This window comes from Patella vulgata, chromosome 7, assembly GCF_932274485.2.
Source record: "Patella vulgata chromosome 7, xgPatVulg1.2, whole genome shotgun sequence".
Taxonomy (NCBI): Eukaryota; Metazoa; Mollusca; class Gastropoda; family Patellidae; genus Patella; species Patella vulgata.
The window spans coordinates 4,110,456-4,132,059 of record NC_065885.2 but is presented as its reverse complement, the minus strand read 5'-3'; the positions used below and the strand labels follow the sequence as shown (position 1 = coordinate 4,132,059).

Genomic DNA, 21,604 nt, shown 5'->3' with positions numbered 1-21,604 from the left:
AGAGTTAATGTCCTTGAATTGTATCACCAATCAAAATCGTCGTTATTAAAAGAGATCGGCGATTTCATTGGTCGAGGCGGGAACTTCGAAACACGATTATTTTTATTACAGAAGTTGTATTGGGTTTGCAAGGTAGTAAAGTAGGTAACAGCATCAATTTATCTGATGATACTATGCCTAAATGTTGATCAAAGTTTGGCTAGAGATTTTCCAATTTTAGTAAATTATAATTTCAATAATCTTTGAATGGCATTTAGCGATTGCACATGATATAACACACCACAGTTTTATGGATTAACAAACTATTTACACACACGACGTTTCGACAAGAGTTCACTGCCTGGTCGTTATAATCAAGCATTCAAATTTACTATGCTTGATAACGACCAGTGAAACCTTGTCGAAACGTCGTGTTGATTGTTAAACGTGCATTATGCAAGAGCAAAATCTGCTTATTACAAGTCTTTCTTTAGGCCTGAAATGTTATCTAAATTATCAATTAAACATTAATTAACTTATCCAGACCATAATAAACTCTCGATGTCAAGGCTAGCCTTCGATGTTGGCTGGATTAGATTCCTATTTGCTGCTAACGGCTATTGATAATTAAATCAATAAAAGTGGATAATCGAGACTATGCTGTTTATATTAATGATTCTAGTAATGATGACCGAGACTATGCAAAAATTTCACCCGCTTGTTTTTCGGCTCATAGTGGATCAATTTGACTGAAATTTTCAGCAAATTACCTTTACACTATCTAGTTTTTAACTATTATAGCGAGAACGGCCATCTCTTTATCTTATCTCCCATAATGTATCTTTAATTATCCACGTGTTGTATTATATATGCCTAATGTCTACTACCGTACTGTAGAATCTAGTAGGCTAGTATTAGACTATGCCCAAATTGAAAACAAAAGTGACAGCCCCAGACAGTGGTTTGAGCAAAACACGCAATTTTGCCAGTGTCTATTTTGCTTGTCTATCCAACAGTTTCTCCCTTACTAGGCCTAGGTTGTAGTATAGCATAACTATCTATAGTCTAATGAAACAGGGTCTAATCATATCTAGTTGTTCAGATGGAATGGAAAACTATGGTTCCATGTGTTGGTAAGCATGTAAAAGATCCTTGGCAGTTGGAATTGAATGAAAAATAGGCAAAAATGTCACTGCAGAGTAAAAACCTACAGAAGCACTTATGTGCTTACCATATTGTGGACACTTAATTTGAGACTTTACCTCTATAAATAAGTCTAAGTACAGGTACTAACTACTATGTTTAGATGAGAAAAGTATTAATAAGTTTTTTTTATCATTGAAACATTTCAGAAAAATGGGGTCATTGAATAGCAAACCAGAAGTCTTGGATACAACTCCTTTAAAAAATGGTCAAAGTCCATCCATAAGACAATTGGAGAATGACCCAAGATCACCTGGTTTTGACAGAACACCAATAGTTGTTGATAAAACACCAGATTTGACGATTATAGACCCTCGTTCACCTACAGCAGGCATTGTTAGAACACCTATTGTAAATCTACTAAATGGTGGGTGCATATAAATAATGTAAGGTCACATCAATTTGATTTGGCAACACCTGTAAAATTTGTTCTGTACTTAATTAAAATACAAAAAAGTAAGCTTATTTGATTGTTCTATTCCAAATTTTTCGAAATTTTAAACAAAACATCTGATTCAAGTGACTATTTAACCAGACTCAGAAAAACAAATAATCAAGTTGATGTGGCCTAAATATTGTTAAAATTTGAATTAAGGGTAGATCATAAACAAATTTTGAATGTTCAATTCTTATATTGGGGCCTTAAGTTTTGATTTTGTATTGATTTATATAATGATTAAAAGGAATTCAAAACATTTTATTGTCTAAAGAAAATAGCTTCAGGCTTTCACCTTCTAGAAAGCCACTCTCTACATTAATTAGATTAATTAGTACAGTTGTTGTTACGGGTATGTGGTGTTTTTGTTAATTAATTAATTGTCTTCCTTGCACTTCATTATCACCTTTAGTTTATCCATAGAACGAGTATTCTAATTGCTTGGTTTAATTGACTCTATACATTGAGTTATAATTGGCCAACTATATCTACATTTGTTTGTTCATTGCTTGGTTTAATTGACTCCATCTGAGTCCATAGTGAGTTATACACTGGCCAACTATAACTATACATGTATTCGTTTCTTAAGGCTTAAAATCTACTTCCACCAAGGGTGATATTGCAGACATTTATAACTACATACAATGGATATTGTTTAATAGAGCCTCTCAAAATACAATATGTCACTTTATGTAAACAAATGAAATATTACTCTACAAGGACTGGGGCAAACTGATCCCGCAGTGAATATTCGCTTGGCCGCTACAATCACTGATAAGCATGACATCGACGAGGCTTAATGAGTTCGGCATATTAACTTTTTTACTCCCACAAATTAAATTCTCAAACATTTTTTTGAAGTATAAGAAAAATAAATAAAGACGTTTGAAGTATTTGTAGTTTAAAAAATATTTCCTATTTAGTGTAAATGGGTATTAAAATGAGTAAAATGCATCCTTTTGCCCGAAGCAGTTAGGTGTTATGTAAACAATGCACGAGCCATTGAGCCAATGACTGACGGCGCGTGAAGTCAATGCACGTGTTCTAGACAGTCATCTGTGACAGAGATAATTCGTAAGTAATTCTCTGTGAAACAGATTGGGACTGGGGTTGGGTGCTCAAGTGGTCTATTGTGTGTTCTTTAGTTCATATGTTCTGTCATTCAGTCAAGTTAAGTAGCATGGATCCTATCTTGTACATGATAAGCAGTAAGGTTGCCTGACCAGCCTCACAGTTTTTTTTCACGGTCCTCTAGTTTAGTCCCAATGCTAAATACCGGACCCTTATGTTCAAGCAACTTATTGAAATAAAGTCATATCATATCATGTGTTTGTGAAGAAATGACCAGGCCCCAGAGTTCACAAAACATTCTCAGACTGAAGAATTTACTCAAAATTGCTCACCTTATTCTAACTAAAATATTGCCCTTTATCAAACTTTTGTTGTTTTAATGTATCAAATACATCAATAAGAAACTATGTGCACAAAGTTTTGTGTTTCTTAATCAAAGGTATTTCTCAAATACAGTGATTGAAAGTTGAATAAATTCTTAACAAGTCTGAGAATGCATTGTGAAACCGAGTAAACAGAAAGGGTATTGAAATTTATTTAACTGGTGGAAAGTCATGTTTAATTATAATCAACTTCTTGGTTTACGGTAAAGGCTTCAGGTTGCAACACTGAATGATTTTTTAATTGAAATGTTTTTGTTTATTTTTTTATAGAAAAAGATAATCGTGGTTTAGAAGATGACAGTTTATTAACTAACAATGAAAAGGTTGATTTTGAAGGATCAGAAGAAAGTGGACGAGTCAGTGACCTCAGTGTATCAACGGAATTAAATTCCTTATCGCTTTCAGATGTGGATGAAAGTTCTAATTTATTAAGTATTAAAGGTATTTAAAAGAGATCATCAGGATTTTCTGGAGTGGTTCCACCTGGTGCCGGACAGAGGGCCTGGCAAGGGACAACGTAATAGTCTTTCACATAGAATGAAAAACCTAGGCCCATGTACACATTTGTGTGCACATAAAAGATCCCTAGGCCCTTGTACGCATTTGTGTGCACATAAAAGATCCCTTGGCAGTTGGAATTCAATATAAGAGTAGGCCGTAAAATCACTGTCTGGGCAAAATATCCTTCATAGCACACTGTATGGCGTATCTTTGTCTTCATTAGGCCAGTCGGAGCTAAACGGTAGGATGTTAACCCACATTTCTTCATTTCAAAAAGACAATCTGTTTTTAATTCAATTTACTTGGGAGTCTTGGCTCTTTGAAGTTATGTTAGTGTCCACGGTGTTGGCCATGAAAGTTGCTCAGGATTTTCCAGTTTGTTTTCTCTCCTGCTGTCAGTGGTGAACAAAAGGACAAGGATAGTAGTCATTAAGATGACACGAAAACTGAGGTCCCCCCACCCACCTCGTTAACATGTTGGCATGCACATAATAGAAGATAGTCAGAAATGACAGTAGTTGGAATTCAATGAAGATTACGCCAAAATGTCGCTGTCCAGACAAAATGTCCCGCATAGCAAACTACATTATCCCTGTTGGTGCAGATAAGTTGGACATAAAAAAAACCCATTTCATTCATCTAGCTAGCCTGGAGGTCGCCAATCTGGTTAAAACACAGATCCTATTTCGTTTCGTTTTTTTAGTTCAAAATTTCGTTTTACTTATTTTTACTACACTTGGATCTGGAAGAGTTGTTATTTAACTCTTGTTCTGAATGGTGTCAGGGATAAGCCAATGAAACGGTCTGTTACGGCGAGCTTTAGGTGTGTTTTGCACGGAACTGTGGGTAATCCACTAGTAATATCAATGCTGATTGGTTAATCAAATGTCTGACATCATAAGGTCATAAGTCGGTCTTTTGACTCCTGACATGACCTATCGCTATAACTTGTCAGATCTTCATGTAGTGTAGGCCATCGAAAGTATACAAAAAACGAAACGAAATATAGATTTGTATTATAATCAGATTGGGAGGTGGCAGTTTGCTTCAGTTGTTGGTCGAGAAAGTTCTTCAGTATTTTCCGGCATGGTTTCCTTTTGTCAGTGGTGCAGGGCTGGACCTGGCAAGGGACAGCTGTCTAGTCATTCCAATGGGATGAAAAACCAAGGTCCTGTGTACAAATTTACGTGCACGTAAAAGATCTCTTGGCAGTTGGAATTTGATATAAGAGTAATCCGTAGTGCCGCTGTCCAGGCAAAATTTCCCTCATAGCACACTGTATAGCGTCGGAGAAAGGATGTTGAACCCCATTTCAATCATTCATTCCCTTGAAAGATATACGTCTACTGAACCTCCCTCCCACATCAGATTGCTTTAAAAGGATTGTTTGAGAACCAAAACATTTGTTTTGTATGTCCGTACATTGCTTTCTATTTCCATTTTTTTTTTTCTTTTTTAGAAGAAAAGATTGGCAAGAAATCCAAAAGTAAAAATCAGATAAAAACGCAGCCCAAACAACTGTTCCCAGTCTTGAAGAAAACAGTATTGATGCACGGAGATGTGCGTAGATCCCCTCTTTCTTCCGTGGTCATCGACGGAAACTCTCCTCGTAATATCGTACAAAGAAAACAAACCAAGAAAATAGACAATGCTCGGTCGTGTCGACCAGAATCTAATTTCTGTCCGTCTGCAAATAAAGAGAATATGACAGATAAATATTGAGGCACGTGTTCGGAAACCGGTCATATTTCTAGTTCAAGAACTGTCATCAATACATAATATTATTGTATATATCATAATATACCAAGAGACCTTCTCTACGCTATCCAGGATGATGCTGGGTTTCAAAATCGCAAGCGTAATATTTAAATATTGAATAATGCAATTGATTGGTTGTTGTGTTTAACCTGGATAATCTCCATGTGGAATGGTGTCTGTCTTATCGTTTCAATATACCTCATTATTTCTCTTTATTGTCATTGGCAGGACTTTATGGTCATCAACAGGACTTTGTTGTCATTGGCAGGACTTTATTGCCATCGACAGGGCTTTATGGTCAATGACAGGGCTTTATTGTCATCATTAGGGCTTTATTGTCATTGTAAGGGCTTTGTCATCGACAGGGCTTTATTGTCATCAACAGAGCTTTGTCATCGACAGGGCTTTCGTTTCATTTATACTTTAAAGTCTTGACTGACTAGCAGTAAATTTGACAGGTGAGAGAAATCACCTGTTGTCAATTTACATTGTTTAGAATTTTATATAATTTAACGTTAAAATATTCTAGATTTATAGCCTTTATGTTTAAAATCACTAAAAAAAAATAGATTAAAATTGAGATATTGCTAAAAAAAAATTCATTTATTTTGAAAAATATCTTGTTAACCCCCCAAAAGTTTTTTGAAGAAAAAGCCTTGGCCAACTTGATGTCATGGAGTCATTTTCTATTTGTTTTTCCCTATGTATAATAGTGTATCAAATTTAGAACTATATATTATAAAGATTGAATTAGCTATATGACATCTTAGATTAATATATTTAATTCTTCCAGGTCTTGTAAAATGTAAATAATTTATTTTGTAATAATATTTTGCTGACATAAATTTATTAAACCCTCTTGATGAGTGTAATAAATGAATTTATGAAGATATTGTTGTTTTGAGTTTGTTAATATAGTATTTCGTTCATTTTAAGACAACAGTCCTGTGTATACATTAATGTACACATAAAATATCCCTTGGCAGTTGGAATTCGATATAAGAGTAGGCCGTAGCGCCGCTGCCCGGGCAAAATTTCCCTCATAGCACACTGTATGGCGTATGCCCGTCTTCAATTAGCCCAGTTTAGGAGCAGAATAGTAAGACATTAAACCCCATTTCATTTCAGACGATTGTATCCTTAAAGATACTTTCTCCATGTACCAATGAAATGAAATGTAACGTCCTACGCTTCTGCACCTAACCTGGGCTAATTGAAGACGGGCATACACCATACAGTGTGCTATGAGGGAAATTTTGCCCGGGCAGCGGCGCTACGGCCTACTCTTATATCGAATTCCAACTGTCAACGGATCTTTTACGTGCACGCCAATGTGTACACAGGACCTCGGTTTTTTGTCCCATCCGAACGACTAGACAGCTGTCCTTGTCAGGTCCTCCGTTCTGCATCACTGACAAGGGGAAATCACGCCGGAAAATTCTCCATGTACAAACTGTATGATTTGAAGATATATTTGGACTAAAAACATATTCAAAGTAATCTGTCAAAAATTTTCTTCAAATCCCTTTCAAAACTTTGTATTCGTCGGGAGCTACCACAAGCTATAAATAAAATGATGTTAGATGCCATGTCAACCAGCTCAATTCATTGTGGGAGGGTCCATTTTTTCAGAATTATTTATCGTTACTTACTGTACATTTACCATACATATTGAGGCCTATGTAAATTCTTAATTATTTTCTGTCAACTACCTTTTCCTCCCTTCAATTGCAGAGTCTTTTGTACATTAAAACCCCTCAATATTCCCAAAACCGCCCATTTTTTGATCCAAGAAATATTTCCAGGCAGCTGAGAGTGAAAAAAACCTGTCAAATCAGTTAGGAGGCAATTGATAGTTGAATAGCTAGTCGGATGTGGACACTGTGCATGACAAGGCATATACTGGATGTGTGCGTGGCCTGACTCTCTTTTTGCACCCCGTAAGCAATCGCCATGTTTGTTCTACAAATTGAAAACAAGTATGGCGACTGTTTAGGGCGTTACCTTTTCTTTTTAATTATTTCTGCAGTTTTGTAATCAGAGTTCAGACCAATGGACAAACCCATTTTATTAGTTCCCCTGCTTTCTCGAAGACGGGCCAATAATTGTAATAAACACCGCTTTGAATAAATTTAATTTATTAAATGCATCTTACATGAATTAATATAAATACAGAAAAAACAATTAAACTAAACATGTCATTTAAATGTCACAAATAAACATCAATATATATTGGCAAGATGCGTGAGTATTTATAGGCCATTTTTTGACAGGTCACAAAATGTCGGACTTAAACAATTGTATGATTAAAAATGATATGTTCCATTGTGTGTGGAGGCCACAAAATGTCGAACTTAAACAATTGTTCGATTAAAAATAATTTCGGGTTTTCTTAACCTGAGATATGTTCCATTTTGAGGCCTCAAAATGTCAGACTTAAACAATTGTTTGATTAAAAATAATAATTTTGCGTTTTCTTTCTCAACCTGAGATATGTTCCATTGTGTGTGGAGGCCACAAAATGATAATTTGGGGTTTTCTTTTTTAACCTGAGATATGTTCCATTGTGTGTGGAGATCACTAAATGTCGGACTTAAACAATGGGCGTCCTCGCTAGAAATAAAGGGGCATAATTTATAGGTGACACCATAGAAGAGACAGTCCCATGTGACCTCATTGTTTACCTTATAGCATTGTTTTCCTGTACATTCATTACAAACTGGTGTGATGACAAATGTTAGTTTTTGTTGTTAATATGGAATTTAATCACGATACGTTGAAATACGGTTGTCTTACCATCGATAAGGTCACATGGAACCAAGTTTTTACTAACGACGTCTGGTGGGGATTCCCTCAGCGAGGACGCCCATTGTGATTAAAAATGATAATTTGGGGTTTTCTTTTTTAAAGCGAGAATTTCATATTTTCTAAGAAAGTCAAAACATAATTATTTCTATGTCTTTTGCTCAATAGGTTATCAACTCACTATTATACGACCATGGGCATTATTTCCCACCCTTAAAAATCATTGACACAGGAAATAATAACAAAATTACCTCCCTTGTTTTCCTATTGCCTCCATGCATTAGCTACTTTCAAACATTGGAATTTGAAGTTGAAAATGATATTTTTGCCAATTTCTCAGCTGGCAATAGTGAATTATAGGATTAATAGGATTATTCTTTAACAAGGTAGGACAGTTTATGGATACCATCTATTTTAAGGCTTTATTTTAATAAATTTTAAAAATATGAAATTGTAGCTTTAACCTGAGATATGTCAGTCCAAGGGTTGTATCAATATATTACACAATGCCTTATTCGATCAAGACTATTAAACAACTTGAAATAAAGATTCAATATCTGTATTTCAATGAAATCATCACAAGAGTCTAATATTTCATGAAAGTATATATATTGTACGATACATACATTATTTGAAAAATGGTATGCGAACATCAAGGCTAACGTCACTCTGACAACACCAGGAAAAGAATTGTATTACAATAAAAATGTAATATACACACAACATATACTGAGATACAATGAAAATATACTGTTTTTAAATGTTTGAAAGATACACTTAAAATCTTGAAATTCAGAAAGTACCTGAGAATGTTGTTTTCACGATTGTGTAAACCCACCACAACTCAATTTCTTTACAACGCAAAATATTAATTTCAATGGAATGTTTAAAATCATGATTTTATGGTGCAGACATCTGGGGGTCGATACTCGATACTACTGCAGTTTTTTGGAAGACGAAACAATATACCAAAGTTGACACCTAAACTCAGAGAATGTGCCATACTGCTATTCCAAGATGGTATGAATACCAGGCCCCACTTTTAGAATGTATTCTCAGGCTTTAATTTAAGAATTTACTCAAAATGGTTTGCCTTATTTTAACTAAAATATAGCCCTTTATAAAACTTTTGTTGATTTAATGTATCAAATACATCAATAAGAAATGAAATGGGGTTTAACGTCCTACTGTTCTGCTCACATCAGTAAGAAACTGCAAAGCTTGTGTTTCATTGCATCTCAGTTGTTAGATTTCATAAATCGTGTTACGATAAATAAATATTGCTATTAGCAAAAATGTCTTTGCGCGGACAAACATTTGATAGTCACATTTGGAAATAGATTTATCACATATCAGTAATCTTAATTAATTATAGCTCTTTCTGATTCAACTCCATCCACAGTCAGGCTTTCTTGCAACGATTTTGGTAAAAATAACGCAGCAATTTCTTCCACTGTTTTTCCTTTTGTTTCTGGTAACATTATATAGGTAAATAACCAAAAACATGCCAACAGAACCACAAACGGTACAAACGAATAATCACTTATTGCACTCTGAAAATGGAAGGGAAAAAAATTATTCATTTCAGTAAATTGTCCCCTGAAGCTGAAAGAGAGAAATGTGGTTTAACGTCCACTCGACACACACTAGGTCATGTTGGGACTAACATATAGTTCAATTTTATTTCAATGATTTGCTTGCGCATAGGGGTCTTTAGCAGTGGGAGGAAACCGGAGACAACCGGGGATTCGAAACCACGCCAGTTGACTCAGTGACAGACCGTATGATACAACCTGGTGTTTACCTGGTAAAATGATAGTTTTTTTTAACATACCTGTAGAATAGGTTAATTTAACATACCTGTAGAACAGGTTAATTTAACATACCTGTAGAATAGGGAAAACAAAACCAACAACAAAATTTGACAACCAATTAACAAGTACAGCTACACTAACAGCTGCTGTTCGTGGACCCTGTGTAAATAATTCAGCTACAATAAACCATGGTATAGATCCTGAAACAAAAGTTGGTGAGAAAGAAATTTAAAAGGAGATTGATGTCCACTCGAAACAAACTAGGTCATTTTGGGCCTAACATATGGTTTATTTTTTTTTTTAATAATTTGCTAGTGCGTAAGAGTCTATAGTAGTGGGAGGACCCAGAGAAAACCCACAAGGTTGGACAAGTTGGGGATCAAAACCACGCCAGTTGACTCAATGATAGACCTTATGATCTTAAGTGCAATCATTGGACCAGGGATGGTTTTCGCCCGTATATTCCAGACTTGTCCGACGCTATTTTAAAAACCATTCGGCCACCTAACCCTGCTAAATCAGTTGGTATAAACAGAAAGACAAAATCAAGTTTCACAACTATTTGATAAAATGAGAAGATCTGAGAAAACATTTTTGCTCATTTAGGTGCATACTTGTATAGGATTAAGCCAAAATGGCAGCATTGCTTTGCATGTTTGTTTGACGTTATTTCGACGAATGTAGTCCCGAGAAAAAAAAAATATGTTGGGACTTGCGCCTGTTAAGGAGAGGTAACTCTCGTATACCAATGAAATCATAAGATAATATCTAAACATACCTGGTCCAATAGCGAAAAATATTATATAAAAAACTACAGCCAATATACATATAAACGATAACCAATGATGGGAAGGCTGGAATAAAAAATAATATCAACTATCACATCCTATTTTTATATCATGTAAAAACTCTTTTCATTTTTGACAAAACAAGCTAACAGTGAGGCTGATGTCCACCACCGAAATACCATCTTCGAACTTCATTAAGGCATTCACCTAATAAACACCTACACCAAGTTTGAACATTCTAGCTCAATTAGAAGGAAAATTATTGTGTCCCAAAAAGTCAGACAGACAGACAGGTAGTCCCATTTTTAATAATACCCTGCTTCCTTCGAAAGGTGGGGGACAATAAAATGATAATGTGGGGTATTCGATGTATACTGTAAACGCCCACGTATAACACGTCGTCATATTTAACACAAACTGCCCCCGGATCCATTCACTTGATTTGATATTTGTTTATTTTTTTTTTTTTTTTTGCGTGTAGTGCGGTCCTCCTGCACTTACTATTTGAATCCGTGAATTCAGGCAAAATTGCTATTCCCCCAACATATGACATCCTAGTACAGAAAATTTGGTGTTGGTTGGCCAAATAATCTAATATGTGTACTTTAGAGTCAAGTGACATGGTTTTCGATCCAATGCAGATTGTCTGCTTAATCTCATGGGTTTTCTCCGGGTCCTCTGGATTCCTCAAACTGCTAAAGATACCAACATGCAAGTGAATTACTGGAATAAAATTGTACCATATGTTAGTCCCAAAATTAACGATTACCTGAAATACTCTTGATACAGTAAGTACTGCTGTAAATACAAACATTCCACCTAGCCCGGCTAAATGTAATGCCCGTCTGCCCAGTCGATCCATGAAAAAGGCAGAGACAAAGGTCATGGAAACATTAACTACGCTGACCCCTAAAGTGGCGTATTCTGCCGTACTGCGAGCTAGTCCTGCTGATGTGAAAATATCTGTGGAATAATATATAACCTAAAATTAAAAGAAGACCATATTAAAACAAATGAAATGGGGTTTAACGCCCTACTGTTCTGCTCCTACTGGGCTAATGAAGACGGGCATATGCCATACAGTGTGCTATGAGGGAAATTTTGCCCGGACAGCGGCACATGGCCTACTCTTATATCAAATTCTAACTGCCAAGGGATCTTTTACATGTACGCCAATGTATACACGGGACCTTGGTTTTTCGTCCTATCTGAACGACTAGATAGCTGTCCTTGTCAGCCCCCCCCCCCCCCCCCCGTCCTGTGCCACTAACAAGAGGAATCTAGGTTGAAAAATGCACTATGAGAACAATTTTTCTGGTACAGCGGCGCTACAACCTATTCTTATTTTGAATTCTAACTATCGGGGTTTCTTTTACGTGCACGCCAATGTGTAGACTGGAACTCGGTTCTTTGTCCCATTCAAAAGACTATACGTTGTCCCTTGCCAGGCCCTCCGTCAGATAGAACTAATAATGGGGAACCACAGTGGAAAATCACAATGAGCTTTCTCGGCCAACGCAGGGATCAAGCACAGGACGTCCAGGTTAGTGAGCCAACATCCTTCTCACAGAGCCACCATGGCTCACGATCTTTTAAGCTTTTTTTGTATATCATCTTTGTGATGTTAGAAGCTGACTGAATTGTGTACTTTTTAACTCTCATATTTTCTGAAGTGACATAAGCAAAGGCCTGCTACTAGATGTAAACAGTTCACTCACAGCATTGATACCAGAAAATTGTTGAGACAGTTGTAGAACCATGCTGATAATCAGAGGGGTACGTAACTCTTTTGTTTTTATTAAATCACCAACAGAAAACTGAAAAGTTAAAAAATAAATCTAATCTTATTAACAATCATGATATGGATCAAGAACTGAGCAGGACGCCATCTTGGAATATTGTCGTCTGATCAAAAATCAATCCATGCGAGCTTGTCAAACGAACAAACACATCAATCTTTATGCCGCTCATACCTGAAATCGCACATCTTCAATAGAAGGCTTGATCTTGCTTTAACTATGTACATCTTATCAAGGCCTTCATGTAATACCCTGCATATTTCGTCACTAATTTCGACTGGGTACAAACCCAGCTTGTGAGCCTATCAAAGTCCTTGATCAAGTCTCTGCTTTTAAGCTAAAAGAGAGAAAGAGAGAAAGAGAAGTGTGGTTTAACGTCCATCCGACACAAACTAGGTCATTTCGGGACTAACATATGGTTCAATTTTTTTATTTCAACACTTCGCTTGCACGTGAGGGTCTTTAGCAGTGGGAGGAAACCAGAGGACCCGGAGAAAACCCACGAGGTTGGACAGGTAATCATACTCCTGTCAAAGCTGGAAATCGAAACCCCGCCACTTGACTCGATGACAGACCCGATTATCTAACCCATGTGTTAACCCATTCAATGACAGATCTTATGATTTCACGAACACGAGTTAAACCACTAGGTCATCCAACACCCCCATCAGTGGCAGAATCAGGATTTTCTTGTTTGGGTCGTGAGTTTCAAGGGGCAGAGAGCCAGATTTAACAATAGGCTTGGTAGGCTGAAGCCTATAAGGGCCCCAAGATCTAGGGGGCCTTCGACCAAAGTGCTTAATATTTTTGAAACTGTCATAAGCTTTTCTTACACATCATCATCCTCGGCTTAGTTTAAAACACATTTTCCTCTTCCTCTAGTTGTGAGGGTGGGGGATTGGAATCTCTAGTCATTAGGGTGGAGGATTGGAATAGCCTGATTAGCTATACCCTCTCTAGTCGTGAGGGTGGGGGGTTGGAATAGCCTGGATAGCTATACCCTCTCTAGTCGTGAGGGTGGGGGATTGGAATAGCCTGGATAGCTATACCCTCTTTTGATATTTTGATTAATCAGACATTTTAACGAAAATGAAATCAAGAGAACATACTTTTTTCCGATGTATTTGTTCCACAGCTTCCGATCTCATCTCATCCATTTCACTATTTACATTCGTCGTTTCTCTAAACCACATTAAAGCTACAAATAATTTATAGAAAACAGACAATACATTAATTGGGGGTTTAATATCCTACTTGTATACATCGACTGAGCTAATGAAGACGGGCTCTGAATTTTCAATCTGGTTTTTGCACATAACTACCGGTAGCTGAAAAATCCCAGAAAATTGAAAAAATTCTTAACATATCGAGACTAACATATGGTTCAATTTTATTTCAATAAATCTGGAGGATCCGTAGAAAACCCTTGAGGTTGGACAGGCGACCTTACTCCTTGTCACGTAAAAGTGTGGAATCGAACCCACGCCACGTGACTCTTGACGGACCTTATGATCAAATGCGCACACTCTAACCATTCGGCCACCTAACCCCCTATATTTGATTTGGATTAAATATAATTCTGTCTAGCTATCATGATGTTCCATTCCTTTCTTTTAAACATTTAATAATTTATACAATAAAATACAAATGAATGAATGAATGAATGAATGAATGAATTTATGTTTAACATTTTCTGCACAACCAGGGTAATAAAGATGGGTTTAAAATTGAAGTTTTACCTTTTCTTGCAGCTTGTTCATCATGTTTTGTTAACATGAGATATCTGGGACTTTCACAACAAAATGTTAAAACACATAGTTGATATAGAACTGGTACTAATGTTAAGGCTGGGGAAAAAGAAAACAAAGCATTTAGGATTCATGATTCACTAAAATATCAAATTTCTCACGGCCATAATCCATGCTATAATGTACTCAGATTGATGAATTAACGTTTAATTAAGAAAACAAAATCAAAATACCAATACTAGATAACCTCTCAACTTGGATTCAATCTAATTTGACTTGAAGAAATATTGTAGTTTGCAAGGGATTCCTATTGCACCAGGGAGCCACGGTGGCTCAGTGAGTAGAACTTTGGCTTACTGACTTCGGGAGCCAGAGAAAGTTCATCAGGATTTTCTGGTGTGGTTCCCCCTTGTCAGTGGTGTAGGACGGAGGGTCTGACAAGGGAGAATGTATAGTCATTCAAATGGGACAAAAAAAAAAACGAGGTCCCGTGTACATATTGGCGTGCACGTAAAAGATCCCTTGACAGTTGGAATTCACAATAAGAGTAGGCCATAGTGTCACTGTCCGGAAAAAATTTCCCTCATGGCACACTGTATGGCATATGCCCGTCTTCATCATCCCAGTAGGAGCAGAACAGTAGGACGTCAAACCACATTTGATTTCATTTCCTATTGTGCCAAAATGATGCAATGAGAATCTAATACAAGAGATATATATACAAACTTACCTAATAATAGCGGCCATAGTTCATCTGTGCCTAATATAAAATCTAAACCAAGCAGTTGTGAAATAACGACACCAAATGTTATAGACATCTGATTGAACGTTCCACAAAATCCCCGTAATTCTATTGGTGCAATCTCAGACAGATATAATGGAACAATACCTGTATTTATTCCTGGAAAGGACATAATTTGACATGAAGTTTACTAAAAAGAATGGAAATGGTCATTATTTAACTTTTGGCCATCTTTTACTAATTATCACAGTACACAATTAAGCAACTCATAATCCAATATTCAGACATTTGCTTTGTGTAATTTCTTGGACACATTAATGCTAGTTTCCCACTATCACGATTGGCGCTACGATTGAAATCATGGTTTTAATCGTGGTGATCCTATCTGGTCTTATATATTGAGGTCAGTCATAACAACCGAGTTGACCGTATCAAAATGTATCTGCACGTACCAGATCGTCGACAATCCTACCATAACGCATGGAACCTAGCATTAGAATATTCATTTAGCATATACGAATACAACAGACTTTGCATTTAAACAGAGACCCCTAACTGAATCGGATTATAATTTAGAGTGAAGCCCCACCTGGCCACTCCCATCCAATTTACCCTTAATACTTAATAGCCAATGAAGGATAACTGCATAACAAAATACAGACTGAACAAACAATAAACCTTACCTGCATTAATTCCAACTACAAATCTTCCAGCAATCAACATCTCATACGAATCAGCCATTTTCGAAAAACCCAACAGACCAGCAGCCATTACTGCTATAACATTGTTACGTAATAAAGCACCTCTCCTGGAAATTAAATTGAAAGAACTTAAAAAGAGAGAGATAAATCGGGTTTAATGATCACTCGACACAAACTAGATGATTTCGGGACTAACATATGGTTCAATTTTATTCCAATAATTCGCTTGCGTGTAGGGGTCTTTAGCACAGGGAGGAAATCGAAGGCCCAGAGAAAACCTACAAGGATGGACAGGCAAACCTAGTCTTTGTCTGGTGCAAGCGGGGCATCAAAACGACTCCAGTTGACTCAATGGCACAACGCCCATGCGCTAACCATTCGGCCATCCAACCCCCAAAGAGAGAAATGGGTTTCACGTCTACATGGTTCAATTATATTTAAATAATTCGCTCACGCGTTGGAAACCAGGGCAACCGGAGAAAACCCTTGATGTTGGAAAGCTTGGGATCGAAACCACGCCACTTGAGTCAATGACAGACCTTAAGATCTAAAGTGCAGGCCATTGAACCATTCAGGAAACAAACCCCTCTGACATTGTTTATTTAGCAGGTCCGAAAACTGAAATTGAGTAACACTTCTTTACAATTGTATCCCTTTTTAATGATCTAATTTAATTTTACGCACCTACCATATTTGTTGCTCCAGTAACCAGCACTAACCCCACCAATCATACCACCGACAGCATACATAGCAACGGTTAACGCCCATAGCAACGTTAATAAACTATCCTCAATATATTTACCTTCTTTTCTATGGTAAGATTCGTTATAAAAACTCTTCATTACCTGGAGATCAAATTATATTTACTTATATACATGTAGCCAATATTATCAATGGAGAAAACATTGGTTGCCATGCAACAAAACACACATCTACCAGTAACCATGTCGAAATTCTCTGAAAATCTTTAGATTCTTGCTTTGATTAAGAAAATGCCCATTAATGATCTCCATCAAGACATTAAACTAATGAACATTCTACCTAAATTAAAAGCAGAGTTATTGTGTTCCAAAATGTAACAGATGAACATCCCCTAAACCAAGCTTGAACTGTCTTTGGTTAGAAACAGAGAAATTGTATTTTCTGTAACAGATGGGGTACAAAAAGATACAGACTATCGTAGGTTCTGAAGAGTATTCACAAGAAATACTAGCTATATACACCGGATGATAGTCGATATCATAAATATCTGCATATAAAAACTATTCACACATTCCTAAAAACGTCTTCTAAGAAACTCTGAGATAATATCTTGTCAGCAGGCCATACAAAAATAACATTTTGGTTCTCAGACAATCCATCCAAAAAGGTTTTTATTTTGTTAAAGGATGAAGTCAATACTGGGCTGAATGAATTCTCACATTACATTTGCAGGCACTACATATCTCATCATGTCGTTTATATTCTATTATTTGAAAAAAAAGGGTCATGCAGCCCTTTTTAAGTGCCGCGGAAATATCTGAGAACCAAAATATTAAATAAATAGGAAACACAGAATTATGTAAGGCCTACCTTCTCCGGAGAATTGACAACCCCAGTATTGTAACCAAACTGGAATGACGAGCCTAGTGTACATGCTACTATTGACAGGATCAAATGTTTGGTAAATTTCTGAAATCCAAAATACACATGAAACAGTTATATGAATCGAATCAAAAGAAAAAAATAAGAAAAGAAAAAAAAGGAAAAGAATTAAATTAAAAGTCAGCATATTATTGTACAGTGTGTTATTTGGGATATTTTGCACGGTCAGCAACAATACGACCTACTGTTATTTGGAATTCCAACTGTCAAGGGTTATTTTATTAGTAAGTGCAGCCGGGGAACTGCACCACACAAAATTTACACAAAAACAAATACACGGACAAGACATCATACTTAGGAAAACACAGACAAACAATTAAAAAAAAGCGTTCACTGCGCTGTACATGCAGTCCATTGTCTGTAGGGGCCTATATAGTGACACAGACTTCACTCAAATTTGAAAACAATCAGGAATACAACCCAAAGAAACCATAGTGTAATGCCAGCATGAGTCATGATCTGCTATATGCTACACGAAATACAAATGTAAGCATATGTAGTAAAATTCAACTATACAAGTAACCACATCGGTGAATTAATGTATAAATGTTGACGCCAATGTGTACGCACACCAGACATCAGTTTTTCATAACATCTAAACAGCTAGACAGCTTTTCCTTGAAAGGCCCACCACTGACATGGGGGCATCAGTCTGAAAAATCTTGGAGAACTTTCTCGACCAACAATGAATAGGAATAGCGATCATCTTGCTTTAGATGGTTGATTATCACATCTTTGGTCAGAAGGCCGATAAACGTACGATAGCCCATGAAATGGTTCATCATAATAGGCCTATTATGATGATTTTAATGATTTTAGATTCATGACAAAGTCTCCTATAAATAAACTTAAATTTGTCTAAAATATCAATAAAATCACCGATAAAAGAAAAATCCGTGCAAGACAAAAAGCTTAATTTTAATTTATATGTCGGCCAATTCAGAGGCCGTGAGCATGTCTTAATTTAGAAGTTTACAGGAAGATAATTATATTATGACAACGGCGACAACCTAATCTACAATTGCGATACAAAGTTCACTCTTGTACCTTGAACAAATACTGACAAACACAATCTTACAGGCTTTACTTGTGGAGTCTTAGAATCTCCGAGCAACGGTTCTTTTTCTGTCACATCCGCCATCTTCAATGTTTATGTTCAGTCACATGATTATCACGTGTGATCAAAGATCAAAAGCGCGACAGGATTCATTTTTAAACGACCACAATTATGGTTATAGTTTGGGCAGGGATAAATACGGTCGTTACCCTGTCCGTCGGTCACCCGTCCGGCAAATATTGGATTGTGAAATGAAGGTGATATAGCCTATTGATGGATCTTTGTCATGAGTTGAGAAGAGGCGGTAACCCCTCGTTATTCAGCCTTGCGCGGCCTTTCCGTAGGCCTACCAGAGTTATCCCCCCCCCCTTTTCCAAAATCCTTGTGGCACAATACTGGATCTTTGTTTCATCTGGAAAATATTTGACCTATTAAATTTATTCCGATCTTTTTAAAACTTGTGAACACAACAGAGCTCAGATTTCTTGAAGGAAGCATTGGGTTCATGAGGTGCAGAAGCTATAGTTTTGGATTGATATTTTTTTTTTTTTAATTTCTTGTGAAGCATTGTTGCACGACTTTTTGTGCAGATGAACCCTATCAATACTCAACGATATGCAACATTCCATTTCGGAGTTATCCTCCTTTGCCAAAAACCATGTGAACCCAATTGATTTTCAGGGTTATGTGACCTTTCTGAACTTTCATACCATAATTATGTCCCCTTTTCTGAAAACCCTGTGTGGGCATATATTTCCACGCTTTACATGGCTATTAATTGTTAACTCAGTCAGGAGTCATCCATCCAAGCGAGGGGGGGGGGGGCCAAATGGATAGCATGTGCGCACTGTAGGCTATCATTCGGTCTGTCATTGAGTCAATTGGCGTGGTTTTGAATCCCCGGTTGTACGTGACAAGGAGTAGGGTCGCTGTCCAACCTTGTGGGTTTTCTCCGGGTCCACCGGTTTCCTCCCCCTGCTAATTGAAATAGATTGAACCATGTGTTAGTCCCGAAATGACCTAGCTGGTGTCGAGTTGATGTTAAACCCTAGTGTTCTCTCTCTCTCTCAATCTCAATATAATGCTTTAGATAAAAGTATCAATATCCATAACTATACGAACGTGATTAATTGATTTGGGTATTGTGAAACCGTAAGTAGCCTATGGACCGTTTGGAAAGGGTAAATTGCTTCAGACTGTGCCAGAGGGTAAAGCTTAAAGGACCTAAGTCCGTAACTCAAAATCCTCCAAAATCTTCGACATCGAAAACACGAATTATTGGTCAATTTAAATCAACATTGATGATGTAAACTTACCGGGAAAAGATGAGCTTCTGATATCCGATATTTAAGATAAAATAATTTTTTTAACATTGGTACACGAATCGTGTACCATAATGCGCTTGAGCCCCAGTTGTATTGAGAGACTCGAGGGACGAGGCTAGACACATTGCACCAAATCAAATGGAGTTATGTAGACTAGAATAACTAGACGCTAGAAATTTGCACTCGATTGAGATTGCTGACTTATTTCGCCGAACATAACTGATTTGAAATTGGAGTAAAAACGGAAACCATTAAATGTAAATCAGTTTATATACATTCTTATTACAGTATTATATGCGTTGCGACCCACTTTTGTGAATTTCTAGGTCCCAAATGTTAGCGATTTAGCTCCTTTAAGATTTCTTTGTATTATGGCATAACTAAGTTTCTTCATTGTTGTGTCTTTCTTATTCTGACGCAGTTTCCCCTTGTCAGTGGTGCAGGATGGAGAGCCTGACAAGGACAGCTGTCTAGTTGTTTGGGTGAGACGAAAAAAACGAGGTCCCGTGTATACGTTGGCATGCAAGTAAAAGACCCCGTGCCATTCGATATAAGAGTAGGTCATAGTGCAAAATTTCCCTCATAGCACACTGTATGGCGTATGCCAGTCTTCATTAGCCCAGTTCGGAGCAGAACAGTAGGACCTTAAACCCCATTTTATCTTGTGTCTTTCATAGGGCTTTCTTAATCTGACTCTAGTACAATAAACTAGCGCAATTTAAACATTTTTTTTTATTTTATTATAGATAAAAACTACCTGTATTTAAATACAATAAAATAATTCTGATATTAAAAAACAAATTCTAATTTATTAAAACAAAGACTTCGGTAGAATTAAAATGTACACAAAACCACGAGTCAGTAAAAAAATACTTTATAAAAGAAACATGGCAAGACATTTTATTTTCAAAATATAATTATAGACATTTTAATCGGATTATTATGAATCTTTATGGTATTTTGAAATTACATGGTACCAGATGTCGTAATTTTAAAGAAAAAAACAATTACTATGCAAGATAATGGCCACATTTTGCAATAGATGGACAGAGAACAGGAAAAACCAACAGGGCTCATCCTCTTATTGTCCCATTGCTTAATATTCACATCGAATCCATCCAAGTTCTTTGGACTATAAACATATATTTTAAGTTCCATCAAAATCAGATAAAGATTGTAGAGTGTCTACAAATAAATGTGAACAGATGGACAGGGGTGATGACATAATACATCCACATGTATATAATAAAAATTATCACTAATAAAAAAATACAATTTTAAAAAATAGTACTCTTTATCAAACAATGTTTCAGTATTCTTACAAGTATCCTGATCGAACGCCTAGTTCAGCTCTGAAGGTAGGTCTCATTACACTCGCCCTGTAGGTTCAGGAACGGTGTTATTGAATCCTTGGCGAAAAAGCTTGGCTTCCCAGGCAATTTTACTGCTAAACGGTCACGTGTCAGTCCCTGTGAACGCCTGACAAATGTAACTGAACATCTTAGTGAGAAAATAAGACCTTGTTTACCTAGCAAGAACCAGTATGAGCGACACAACACGTTGTTAAAACCGATTTGGCCGACTTCATTGAAAGGGTAACGCACAAATTACGAACTCGGGCATATAAGATGAAACAAAATTTAGGTTGAGAATCTTCAGTCATTTATTGCTTTGCCTAGCCCAATTACAATAATTTACAATCAATTTTTTTCAAAAATCCCAATTTTGTTTCCCCCCGGCTTACCTAAATTTCGTTTCATCAATAATTAATTTTGCGAAAATAAAGAGTCACGATGAAAAATAGAAGGCAAGGGTTCCAAAATGGTTGCAGCTATATAGGAAGGGATAGG

General features: G+C 36.6%; 2 protein-coding genes across 7 annotated transcripts; one reads left to right on the top strand and one right to left on the bottom strand.

Annotated features, from left to right (window-relative positions):
- The first annotated feature begins 41 nt into the window (after window positions 1-41).
- LOC126827144 (uncharacterized) lies at window positions 42-6,221 on the top strand. 3 transcript variants are annotated; one of them, XM_050556379.2, is made up of 4 exons: window positions 42-140; window positions 1,332-1,549; window positions 3,343-3,513; window positions 5,033-6,221. In XM_050556379.2, exons 2-4 carry the CDS (start codon window positions 1,336-1,338, stop codon window positions 5,293-5,295), a joined length of 648 nt encoding a protein of 215 aa, XP_050412336.1. In that variant the 5' UTR covers window positions 42-140; window positions 1,332-1,335; the 3' UTR covers window positions 5,296-6,221. The 3 variants fall into 3 exon arrangements, with proteins under 3 accessions (XP_050412336.1, XP_050412337.1, XP_055958278.1); XM_050556380.2 differs by having other exon boundaries at window positions 53-144; XM_056102303.1 differs by having other exon boundaries at window positions 115-132.
- Window positions 6,222-7,452: 1,231 nt separating this feature from the next.
- LOC130010382 (solute carrier family 2, facilitated glucose transporter member 1-like) lies at window positions 7,453-18,553 on the bottom strand. 4 transcript variants are annotated; one of them, XM_050556354.2, is made up of 12 exons: window positions 18,451-18,552; window positions 17,301-17,399; window positions 16,413-16,573; window positions 15,711-15,835; window positions 15,016-15,186; window positions 14,277-14,384; window positions 13,647-13,735; window positions 12,457-12,555; window positions 11,508-11,720; window positions 10,729-10,804; window positions 10,023-10,150; window positions 7,453-9,689 (listed from the first exon to the last, which is right to left on the bottom strand). In XM_050556354.2, exons 1-12 carry the CDS (start codon window positions 18,511-18,513, stop codon window positions 9,498-9,500), a joined length of 1,524 nt encoding a protein of 507 aa, XP_050412311.2. In that variant the 5' UTR covers window positions 18,514-18,552; the 3' UTR covers window positions 7,453-9,497. The 4 variants fall into 4 exon arrangements, with proteins under 4 accessions (XP_050412311.2, XP_050412314.2, XP_055958210.1 ...); XM_050556357.2 differs by having other exon boundaries at window positions 18,420-18,520; XM_056102235.1 differs by having other exon boundaries at window positions 18,460-18,490.
- Between the last annotated feature and the right edge of the window lie 3,051 nt (window positions 18,554-21,604).